The following is a 12,956-nucleotide window of genomic DNA, read 5'->3' on the forward strand; positions in this document are numbered from 1 at the left end:
CATCTGGGAACTCTCAGGCAGACTTGATGCTCCGGCTACAAAACGGCCTGGCCAATCAGCGGCAGCTAGAGGCGGGATCAAGGCATACACAGTGCTGCCTTGATTCCCCCGCCCTCGGTTATGAATGGGTCAATGTAATGCACAATATATTTAAAGCGCTTTGGATACAAGTGCACATGCACCATTTACTGTAAGTCGCTCGGCTGTAAGCCATCGGCTGCTTACTCTGCTAAATGCCTAAATTGTATAATTGGCTATATTATTGTATAATTGGATTGTGATCATCGGTACCGGCAGCCAAGAAATCAAAGGCGACACATACACAATGATAAGTCATTTGTACAGATATTTAATATTTAGTAATGGGGCAACAGCCATTTTTACAGCACAATTTGCATAATTTCTCAATACCTCCTGTGTACAATCACAAAACCATGACAGCTGATTATTATTTTTCTTCTCTTTATACGTACAAGTGGAAAACCAGACAGGTTTTTTACAAGCATAATCTTTGTACAGTCAGCATACATTGTTAAATTTGAATATTTTTCTTCATAAAGCTCCCTCTCTTTACTATATTTTTGTTCAATTTATTTCTCTTATTCGTCTTTTTTTAACATAGTAATTGATTGGACACAAAAATAGTATGAAGCACCAACGAAACATGCAACATCCAGTGTGGGCACATTGAAATTCTCCTGCAACTACTTGAGTTGATAAGATAAGCCCCGATTTGTGCTTTTGTTGTACGATAGCGTCACACACTTAAAATAACCACTATTTTAAGCGCGACGCTGTCATGCGACAGAGCATAAATTAAAGAAGTAGTTCACCCCCCCAAAAAATAATATATTTTTTAATCAATTACACAATCCATATGAAGCCTTGAATTCATGGGCTCAATAATTTGATGAGCGTTCATGGCATTTGGAATGTCACAAAAACAAAAAAAAGTCGTCATGGGGTGTAATTGAGAGGAAATACGTCATTTTTGGGGGTTAAGTACTCCTTTAAGGCAATATATTCTGTGTATTTAGACTCGGGTAAACCTCTGTGTTCAGTGTCTAGGGCAGCAGGGTACATTTAGGGTCCATATAGACAGATAGAAGATAATTTCTCTCAACGTATCCCCTGTACATTGATCGAGAGAATAACACTTTGTTAATTTTGCTGTTAGTCCAACGATCACATGCTTCATTAGTCTGGTAAAAGACCTATTGCCCCCACCCACCCAGTCTGGTAAAAGACCTATTGCCCCCACCCACCCATACCCTTCCTTGTAGAAAAAAGTTAAGTATTTACAAAGATTGGAAAGAAAGAGATGGCATCTGAGCGGTGTGAAGGTTTTCGTTGTACGTGAGTGTGTCATTCTTAGAGTGTGTGTGTGTGTGTGTGAGTGCGCGCGTGTGTGTGTGTGTGTGTGTGTGTGTGTGTGTGTGTGTGTGTGTGTGTGTGTGTGTGTGTGTGTGTGTGTGTGTGTGTGTGTGTGTGTGTGCGCCTGCATGCGTGCGTGCGTGTGTTTATGTGTGAGAGAGTCATCATCTCAGACAGACAACATTTAACAGAAGAGAGGAACTCTGGAGACAATACCATGCGATGGTCGTATACACTGTAAAATCCTGAGTGCTCATTTACAGCTTATTAAATTAACACTCAGAATGACTCAGTGTGATGCTGCTGCTGCACAAAAAAAACTAAATAATAATAATAATAATAATAATACAAATGCTGACCTCGTGAAGATAATCTAGGATACAACGTCAACCCGATCACACATTTGTTGAAACTATTTTTTGGTATTTGTTTTCAGAACATAACAAAAATACTGGGTAAAATATAAACTATTTAAAGTAAGAGTGCATGAAAAGCTGGCAAATGCTTGGTGTTGGAATGATTCTTTCTGCTCTAACTTAAACCTAAGTGTGGCATTCATAAACTGTGCATGTATTAAGTGCATGTGCAAGGGCTCGAACGTTGGTTCGCTGAGTTTCTCGCCCTCTAAAACTGTAAACAACCACTACATTGTGTATAAAAAACAAAACTTTAGTAGCAATTATCTAGTATGTACATCTGACGTAAACAAACAACATAATACAACATAAGGAAACCTTTAAAAAAATAAAAATAAACGGGCGATAATAAATAACATAGCGTAGCGTATAGCAATATACAGCAACACAAATCAGACGCAAATTAAATGAAGGTGACATCCAAACTGGGAACAACAGAAAGAAAGGAGAAAACATGACATGGAAATAACGCAAACAGCACTCTCGTGACAACGTTTGACACAAGTGGATTCGTCTCCTGACCCTTCGACCTTGTACACGCAAACAGAATAACCTTCCTCAAAACCGTGACTGTCAACTAAGTGAAATTGTAAAATTTGAGCATAACAATTTTAACAGGGCAGTTAAAATGATATTACATTGTTATCATTTGAGAAGTGTCTGATAAGTGATGGACGGACGGTATAGGAATACTCATCTAAACGTTTGGAATTAGTTTGCAATTGTGTTTAAAGACAACATTAGTAAGCGTATTTTAAATATTTATTTTTAAAAGACTACTAAAAGTCATCTAACCTCAAACTTCACCTTTAACCCTGGTCACACAACAAAGTACAGTATATAGTGGTTAAGACAAACACAAGGACAAATGGAAAATGTCTTCAAATGTGGGATATTATCATCTTATATCCTAAACGCACGATACTGTAATGCTAACCTTGCCTCTCCAATTCCTAATCTTGGAAATCTCCCCAGACTAAATCTTTAGACACAGGGAAGTTGGTTCTACATTCTGAGAAGAAAAGTGCAAAGTAATACGTAAAGTGTGCATTGTTACAGGAATTGCCCAACGTTGTTTCGTTCAAAGCAGGACCGGAGAACAACTATGAGTGTGGAACACGTTGGGCTATGAGGAGGGAAATTAAACGTCTTAAACTTAAAATTTCATATTATATCTGTGTCACGTTATGAGGGGCAACGTGAATAAATACAATATAACGCCACAATCATTAAGACGGGATTGTCTGTGATAAACATATCTATATCTATCTCTCTATATATTATATTTATTTTCCAACTATGACATTTTACTTCACTATATACAAAGTGAACCTTACAGGTGACTTTTGTGCAGATCGTGTGGCACTGGATGCCATCTATATGACTCATCTTGTGAACAATTGATATAGTAAGATCAATTCTTCATAGAACGATGACATACTATAATTTCATATAGAATTAGGGACAGAATATCCAAAAGTAAACATGGTTATATTTTGTTGATGGATTTAAAAACATGCTTACCGAGTAAATCTTAAATTGGAATGCTAGGTAGTGTGTTAAAAATATATCATGCCTCCAAGGATAGAAATTCTTCAGTACTTAAATAATCGAGGAGAAGACAAATGATAGAACTATATATGCTATAATAATAACACTAATAATGATACAAAAATAAATAAGAGGTCTTCAATATTTCATTCCCAAAATGCTTTGTAAATCAGTAAAACTCAATTAATAAAGCAACGAGGAGAGTCCATTTCAATAATCTCAATCTCATTCATGATTAAAACATCTACAAATAAATAAATTTGAATCTATAAGTGTCAATTCCCTGTATCTATTCAAATGTATCTTTCTTTTCAGTGTATAATGTGTGCAAAATTGTAGAATTATGATTCAGTGCGTGTGCATGTGTGCATGTGTGTGTGTGTGTGTGTGTGTGTGTGTGTGTGTGTGTGTGTGTGTATTGATGAAAGTGTGTAATACCTGGTTGATTCGGCGCTTGTCTTGATATCGCAACAACTGTGTTCTACACTAGTTCCTGTAAACACAAGTTAATTTCTTGTAAACACATTACTACTTCCTCCAAACTTCCTGTATCACAACATCATCTCCAGCTGTCTTTTTCTTTATTTGTATTTTTTTTATTTTGCCCTAATATGACCAGTCGCTCCTTTCAAGCTATTCTTTCCCTGAAACAGAGATCAAAGTAAAGTCCATCACACACCGGGATCCCTGTGCGATAAATTCGCCAGAAAATATATTTTGTTGTGTCATGAGTACATTCACACAATATGTGACGCAATTTGTATTCGACACAAGGCCCCATTAAAAAGCATCAACCAGCATGAACGACGCCTCGACTATAATAGTTCGGATGCGAAACATTCAAAGACGCATTTCTTCCTGTCTCTCTCCCGGTGTGTGAAGACATGAACAGAGATTGGCCTCGTCATCACCCCCGGCAGTGGATCTGTGTGGTGCGATCTAATAGAATTGATCAGTAATATAGAAGAAGGTGACATCTGAAGCTCTAGACGGGAGTCCTTGTTTATGAATGGATCTGGGCCGTGCTGGCCAGCAGTTTATGCCAGCTGACCACTCGCTTACGCAGATCCACTTTGTCCAGCCACACGTACGCCTCCCCGATGAGGGTCTTCTTCACAAACTTGCCCCCATTCGACACAAGGAACAGCTGACCGGGGAACACAAGAAAAGAGGAAAAGCAGGGGTTTGTGGTGGACATTTTTGTCAAAATTAAATTTCTGCCACGGACATACAAAATGAGCGGACAATAATATGACCAGAAACACAGAAAGAGATAGGCCCGAATAATAACAGGCCTGTAACTCTAAGAGTTATAGGGGTCCACTCCTTGCAAGTAAAACGTTTGAGAACCATTTGGCCTGCAAAAACCTAACCAAAAATGTATTAGATAAAGACAATTAATTTAAATAAGGGTTTCGGCTTTCGGCCCATGCATAATGCCTACAGTGTTTTTGTTTTCCTTTTGTGTGTATATTGATAGGTAACCTGTGACATATTTCGGCTATGTCCTTTTTTATTTCTTCTTCTTCTCTTTATCGCATCTATTTTTTCACTATGTCATTGCTCATTGCTTCTCAATGACATAGCGTCACACACACACCGTGGTGTTCACATAAAATAAAAATATAAAATATAAAAAATAAAAATAAAAGTTTGAGAACCAGTAGTACTAGTGGACTCATAATGTCCCATAGTGTCATCAAATCATCATGTCATGTAAAACAGATTTCTTTTGCCACAGACAAGGCCGTCTTTGCCACGGACACATCTGTCCCTTTGTGGACATATTGATGACCCCTGAACACAAGGCATAATGTTGAGTATGGACTAAAACATACATGTTCATGTGCAGCGTATTATATACTGTACACGTGATGGAGTCAGAGGTGGGATGGCTACCTGTAGAGAGTGACCGGTGGGGTTCATGCAGAAGCGGAACGTCTCGTTGAAGGAAGGCTCGCGGTCGTGACGACATACTCTCGTCTTCTTTTTGATGATCCGCTTTTGGGTGGCGATGTTCACCACGTACAGCTTCACGTATAGGTCTACACACGCACGCACGCACGCACACGCACACACAAATTTAGTTAATCGATCTATACTGTTACTGTATCTATCTATCAGTCTATCATCCGTCTAGACTATCTGTTAATTGGGAGTCTAAATGCATCGATGCATTGAACGACCACTTTAATCTTCACAGTGTGTGTGTGTGTGTGTGTGTGTGTGTGTGTGTGTGTGTGTGTGTGTGTGTGTGTGTGTGTGTGTGTGTGTGTGTGTGTGTGTGCGTGCGTACCCTGACCTGGCAGGTGGTCTGGACTCTTGAACTTGTAGGTGATGTTGCGACACTGCAGGATCTCCAGGACCAGATGCTCTCCTTCCGTCTTCATCTCCTTCTTCAGAGCAATCTTTATCTCCCCCATCACCTGAGTCTTGCCTGGACACGCACGCACGCGCGCGCACGCACACACACACGCGCACACGCACACACACACACACACACACACACACACACACACACACACACACACACACACACACACACACACACACACACACACACACACAGAGAGATCGTTTCTATTAGTTTACTCCAATTTCAACATTTTAGGCTGGTGATTTTATTTTTGCTATTTTTATTTTTTTGCCATTTTTAACCCTTAAGCCTGAAGCCAATAATAGCTGAAACAGAATTATATTTTATTGTCAAAAATGTTTCAATAGTTTTTAAAGTAATTTTACAATAGAGGGGCTGCAGGCTTTGCGTACCCGCAGATCCATTAAAGGGACACTTCACCCTTTTTGCAAAAAAATATATGTTAATGACATTTAGAAGATTTAGAACACTTTCTTGAGGATCTTTATGTGTGTAGGCTAATATGTGGTTTTAGATATTTTAGCAGTGAGCCCAGTGTCTCTGATGTCATGGACATCACTTACTCATGGACATCACTCACTTAATTCCTGGACTACATGTTGTCTCAGTAAGACAGCCCTCCCCCTATCCACAAGGAGCAGAGCACCAAAGCATTATGGGAATTGTAGTCCAGGAAGGAAGTGAGCCCAGTGTCCATGACATCAGAGACACTGGGCTCACTGCTAAAATCTAAAATATCTAAAACCACATATTACACACATAAAGACTCCCAGGAAAGTGTCTAAAGTGTTCTAAACGTCATTAACATATTATTTTTTTATTTTTGTATTAAAGTGTCCCTTTAAGTATGTGAACAGTGAACACAGCCCTCTGCTGGACCATAAGTGTACTGGCGACATGAGTACAGACAGTGTGGCCTGCGAAGTGCAAACCAATCCCATCGAGCACCTGAAGATGTTCTGAACAGCCCGGAATGACCCCCAGTTGCCTTGGCAACTGAAAGGAAAGGCCATTTTTGTGAGCTTGGTAGACAAGACTCTGGTAAACACTATTAATAAAACAGTAAGTAGATGCCAGAGAAGGCATGAGACAGAGGAGGAAAGATGGAAAAATGAAAACAGAACAGAGGTGAGGAATGGACGTATGTGTTGAAATGCTGTGTGAATTTCGTGACAGAGAATTTAGGGGAGGATAATAAAACATCCGCACACTGGGGATGGCGGTGGCTCAGGGGTAGAGTGCCTGGATGGGAACCGCAAGGTTGCCAGTTCGAACCCGGGCTCCCCCAGAGTTACTGTCGAAGTGTCCTTGAGCAAGACACTGAACCCCTAATTGCTCCCGATGTGCTAGTTGGTGCCTTGCATGGTTTCCGCTGCCATCGGTGTATGAATGGGTGAATGTAATGCACAATCTATGTAAAGCGCTATATAAATGCACCATTTAAGCTCCAACAGTTGCCAGAAGACCTAAAGGGGGCGAAACGTTGCGCCAATAATAAAAGTACGCTTTTTAGGAGCTTAAAAAGATTTGTGCAGATTTGTATTTTTATGGCATCTTCAGAATTGTTCACTCTGGCACCCGGATTAAAGAATGAGCGTATTCAGGCACCCACAATGCCGGTTCTGTGTGGACGAAACGGCAATACGATACAACTAAAAGTGTATCAGGGGTAAGGTAGAGTCTGAAGAGGTGAGTGCTAGGGGGTAAGATGGAGTCTAAAGAGGTGAGTGCTAGGGGATAAGATGGAGTCTGAAGAGGTGAGTGCTAGGGGATAAGATGGAGTCTGAAGAGGTGAGTGCTAGGGGGTAAGATGGAGTCTGAAGAGGTGAGTGCTAGGGGGTAAGATGGAGTCTGAAGAGGTGAGTGCTAGGGGATAAGATGGAGTCTGAAGAGGTGAGTGCTAGGGGGTAAGATGGAGTCTGAAGAGGTGAGTGCTAGGGGATAAGATGGAGTCTGAAGAGGTGAGTGCTAGGGGATAAGATGGAGTCTGAAGAGGTGAGTGCTAGGGGTAAGATGAAGTCTAAAGAGGTGAGTGCTAGGGGATAAGATGGAGTCTGAAGAGGTGAGTGCTAGGGGGTAAGATGGAGTCTGAAGAGGTGAGTGCTAGGGGGTAAGATGGAGTCTGAAGAGGTGAGTGCTAGGGGGTAAGATGGAGTCTGAAGAGGTGAGTGCTAGGGGGTAAGATGGAGTCTGAAGAGGTGAGTGCTAGGGGGTAAGATGGAGTCTGAAGAGGTGAGTGCTAGGGGGTAAGATGGCGCCTGAAGAGGTGAGTGCTAGGGGGTAAGATGCAGTCTGAAGAGGTGAGTGCTAGGGTATAAGATGGAGTCTGAAGAGGTGAGTGCTAGGGTATAAGATGGAGTCTGAAGAGGTGAGTGCTAGGGTATAAGATGGAGTCTGAAGAGGTGAGTGCTAGGAGGTAATGTGGCATCTGAAGAGGCGAGTGCTAAATAGCTCAAATAAACACACACTAAAAATGAGTACCATGGCAATGTAGGAACACTAGGATATAGTCAGGGATTTCCACCTACTGATACGTTTGGGGATATCTAAATTAAATAAATGAGACAAACCTTTAATCATTGCTTAGGGAAAAAAAATATCACTTTCCCAATATGAAATTATGAACCCGAATGCATTTATACCTGTATGCAGTTCCAGCTGACCTGGAACTGTATTGCACTGTATTGTCACCCACTTGCACTTTTTTGTGTTTTTGTCTTTTTCCTTGCACTATAGATGTTTATGTCCTGTGTATGTAAGACTGAGAATGCTCTGAGCTAAATATTTTTCATTGCATTTATACTCTGTATCTATACATATGACAAATAAACCTGAACCTGAACCTGAACCATTCATGTGCACAAAAGCAAATTAATAAAAGGTGAAAAGTATGAATACATGAGACTAACCTTCAGAATCACTGTGTCCCATTGATGATTTCATCACGTCGGTGCCGTTTGGTATCTTTCCACTAGAGAAAACAATTAAATAAAGGTCCTTTATTATACAGCATATTCTTTTTTTTCCTAAGACATGCAGGAGAGGGGTAGAACTGAATGAAGACTAGGTGAGTGACGTTGTGTCGTATTATTTCTTAACACATTTTTGACCTGAGATCAGATTCTAAAAATGTCTTCTACATCCTGACAGTTTTCTGAGAAAGCTATGTTTCTATGTCAGTCGTTCTTAAAAAAAAATAGCAGACCTACAAGCTCATAGCGCACCACTCAGTGGCGCGCTATGAGCTTGTAGATCTGCTATTTTTCAATAGCTAAAGCATAACATAATGCTAACACCAAAAGGGGTTCCCTCCCCAAAATGGGTTCATTTAGATGTTCAAAGCATGACATTATAGGACTCTATGATCAAGGTGATAATGAGTGAGCAGACTCACAATCGTGGGACGTGGAAAATGGCACTGTCCACCTCATTGGTCTCTCCCTCCTCATCCAATAGGCTGTAGGCGCTGCCACTCAAACCGCTGTCCAATGAGGCTGCGGTGACGGGGGCGTCACCAGACCTGTAGCCGGACCGTGCTGTGTGGAGATCGGACCACACGGGTCACAAGAGAAACACACACATCCGGGGCTGCAACCCGAAATTCCGTAGTATGCCAAATTAGGGTTGTGAGCTTTTAGTATGTCCAAAAGCTTAGTAGCCAACTCAATAGTATGTGAAATGCATACTAGATTGGGAAATATTACAGTATGCAATATTGGAAACTACGAAGGTATGAATGTACCACAGTGCAATGCGGTAGTGATTTTCATAAGAATTTACATGGCGGACAGTGACCAAATCAAATGTACCTAGAATGTTGTAATTTGCTTGAAACCGAGGACAGTGCAGTAAACAACTTCTAAACACAATGATAAAACACTGGCCTACAGTACTGTACTTAAACTGACCACCAGATGGGACACTCTCCACACGTACGGTTTGATAAAACCATGCGATTAATGTGTCAGAAATAAAAGATTCAATTGTGTATGCACTCAAAAGAATGTTGAACAATATAGCTAAGTGCATGTTGAACAATTTTTTTTTAATTTTTTTTATATAATCTTTTATCCCACGATTTTGTAACCCTTTTTTCACCCCTGTGTCAATTATCTAATGTGATCCTGGGCTCTACACACCCTCCGCCAACCTAGTCCCCATATATGGGGGACATGGGGAGAGCAACGGACTTGAACTCATGCTTCCTTCATGCCTGAGTGTCCAAGTTGCTCCTTTACACCTGACAGGGGGGAGTTTCCCTGGTTGGACGTAGCGCCTGGAAGGAACACGTTATTCCAACCAGTTCCTTTCCCCTCCATCAGGTGCCCCGGCTGGCCAGGGGGAGGCAGTTTTGAGACCAGGATTACTGCAGGTTTTTTGTGAGGGTACCTACCCTAGGGGACACGGGGAGAACATGCAAACTCCACACAGAAAGGCCCTTTCGCCAACCCCGCTTCGGGTATGGGCACTGATGACGCGGAGGAGGAAACACGCCGCCAGCACCCACAGCGTCCCCAGCGGGAATCGAACCCAGGACCTTCTAGCTGTGAGGCGACAGCACTACCAACTGCGCCACCGTGCCCCCGCCATGTTGAACAATGTTGATCGATAGCATAATGTGATCTGGGACAGCACAGCGCTGGACAAGGAGAGAAACGGGACAGCACCTCTACGAAAATCCATGAATGTGCTGACTAGAGAGCCGGGAAACATCGCTGAACAATACCAAAAGCCATCAGAAGTTCAGTCAGAACCCAATTCATCTGTTAAATACAATTATAATCACCTCTTCTCTAAATAATAGGAAGCAAAGTTAAATGAAAACATTGAATTGAACTGTAATGGACATAGTTAAGGGACAGCACGTAAACACTCATGGTGAGAGGCATGTGGACAGGTGTAGCACAGTGGTTCCCAAACTTTTTCATGTCAAGGACCCCCAAATTGACACTAATGAGCCTGCGGACCCCCATTTGAAATGATATGCCAGGGACCCCCATAAGAGGAGATTTTTATGGCTCTAGCAGTGATTTTCAACCCGTTTAATTACAAGGACCCCCAGTTAGTTTGACATGCATTAGTCTACGGACCCCCATTTAATGGCATTTCTATCTCTGGGACCCCCAATTTAGATTGTAAAATCAATGCTAATTTAACTCTGAGAGCATTCAAATGGAACCAAATGGACCCGTTAGGGTCCATTTGGTTCCATTTGTACACTCTCTGAGTTACAGACCCATAAGGGTCCATTTGGTTCCAAATTAGCATTTAGCTGGGTCCCCCCTGGAACTCCCTCAAGGACCCCTGGGGGTCCCCGGACCCCACTTTGGGAACCACTGTTGTAGCATACTTAGCATCTTTCTCTCACACACAGACAGGACAGTATATACAGTAATAACCCACACACAGTAAAAAGCATCAACATAAAACTGATAAAAAGACAGAGAAATATTACACACACACAAGGTAAAAAAAGACAGCAAACAAGAGGTTATGAAGACCCTAATTACAGCGTTAGTCATCTATATGGAAGTGCTGCAGTGTAATGTGTAACTCTGTGTGAGAATCTAGAGCATCTCCTTCTAAACTTGTTTTTTTAAAAGTGGGTTAATTCTTGTTTATTATGTGTCTTAAATTCCCGTCAAAAGACAGACCGTTTGCACACTTGATGTTTTCCCAAACGTGAACAAGGTGCCAGTCGATAAGGCATTGAGGTTGAGTATGTAAGACGCGTCATGTAAGACGCATGGATGTCGGTGTCACTCGGTATCCATGACGACAAGATTCCCCTTTTGTGGCTCGTCAACACCATGTGATGGAAGGAGCTGGTTTGTTTAATCCATTGAGACCTGGAACGCATCCATGTCACGTTAGCGTTTAACCACATTAACCATTAACCCATTTTGGGGCGGGAACCCCTTTTGGTGTTTTAAACATTGTTATAATTTAGCTATTGAAAAATAGCAGATCTACAAGCTCATAGCGCGCCACTCGGTGGCGCGCTATGAGCTTGTAGATCTGCTATTTTTGAAAAATCGTTAAAATGTGCCTCAAATCTTTCCGAAAATTGTCATGATTTAGAAAACTTTTTTTTTTAATTTCGACGTCAGGCCTGAATGGGTTAAAAAGTGTTTTACCCAAAACTTAAAAATTGCAAAATCCCTTTCCTGGTATTACTGAACGCTGTGAAAAGCCATTAACCACTTTTTAACCCGGTGGTGTCCCTATTTTGGGCACGTCATTGTAGGCCCAAATTCTCATAAACAGCAACAATAGCCGAGTACGTAGAGGAGTACGTAAGTGGTTACGGAAGCATGTCTCAGTGCATGAATCATTGGTGACGTTTCTGCGTGCGACTCTCTTTCTATTCCTGTCATTTTTAAATAGCTTTTTTTCACATTACCCTCTTTTGTTTCCTCTCTGCAGGTGTGCGTTAGTAGTGGGTTCTCTCACTCTCTCTCTCTCTCTCTCTCTCTTTCCTCCACCCCTCTGCTTCAGTCACACGACAGGAGAGGAGGACTCGTGGGGTGGGGGAGGGGGAGGATGGGAGGGTTGACTCTCACCTCCGGCAGCCTGCGGCCTCTCTTCCGACGCGGCTTTCCTGAGGGTCATGTATCGTGCTGCAGGGCCGTCCGCTCTGCTCCCGCGGGCCGCCGCCGCCGCCATCGACGGCAGGGCGGGCAGCCAATCGGACGAGGGGGCCGCTTTCTGCACGGTGAGCACGCCCGCCACGCTGTGCCTGTGGTGCCTCAGGGAGAGGCGGCCTCGTTGGCCCGGCGGTCGGATGGCGACTGGGCGAAGGTTTTTGGTTTGTTTGGGGTTTTTTTTTTCGTTTCACAGAGGTCGGAGAGGAGGTCAGAGGTCACACCAGGAGACAAAGGTCATGGCCGGATGGGTCATAAGTCAACATGGGGGGGAGGGAGAGGGGAGGGGGGCAAGATGGAGAGCGGTATATCTTCATCATGGCAACCAGCTTGACTGTCAATCACATGCAGCCACCAGTGCGCGGTGCACATGTAACCCCGCCCACGTATCACTATGGGGAGGGGCGGGGGTTGTGCAGCGTCTACTGAAGTGCATTGTGGGTCCAGTTGTAGTCAAAAAAGATAGGGGTTGGGGGAGGGAGTGGGGCAGTGGACTACATGCACAGCGATGTCACTGGAGCAGCTTCGCAACAGAGCCGTCCGTTGTTTGTTAATAGAACAAAAATCAAAAGGAAAAAAAGGGGCAAAAGGAGG

The 12,956-nt window shown here is 42.6% G+C and overlaps 1 protein-coding gene across 1 annotated transcript in view; it reads right to left on the reverse strand.

Moving 5' to 3' along the window:
• Positions 1 to 1,316: 1,316 nt before the first annotated feature.
• Positions 1,317 to 12,956, reverse strand: part of pcloa (piccolo presynaptic cytomatrix protein a) — a gene marked incomplete at its 5' end in the record, with an annotated part of 110,872 nt that continues 99,232 nt past the window's right edge. The window contains 5 exons of the mRNA XM_079494780.1: positions 1,317 to 4,488; positions 5,241 to 5,386; positions 5,644 to 5,778; positions 8,628 to 8,689; positions 9,113 to 9,254. Of these exons, the coding sequence (XP_079350906.1) occupies positions 4,345 to 4,488; positions 5,241 to 5,386; positions 5,644 to 5,778; positions 8,628 to 8,689; positions 9,113 to 9,254 (629 nt within the window). The 3' untranslated portion in view covers positions 1,317 to 4,344. The remainder of the gene's footprint in view (positions 4,489 to 5,240; positions 5,387 to 5,643; positions 5,779 to 8,627; positions 8,690 to 9,112; positions 9,255 to 12,956) is intronic.

Source organism: Electrona antarctica, assembly GCF_951216825.1.
Source record: "Electrona antarctica genome assembly, chromosome: 23".
Taxonomy (NCBI): domain Eukaryota; kingdom Metazoa; phylum Chordata; class Actinopteri; order Myctophiformes; family Myctophidae; genus Electrona; species Electrona antarctica.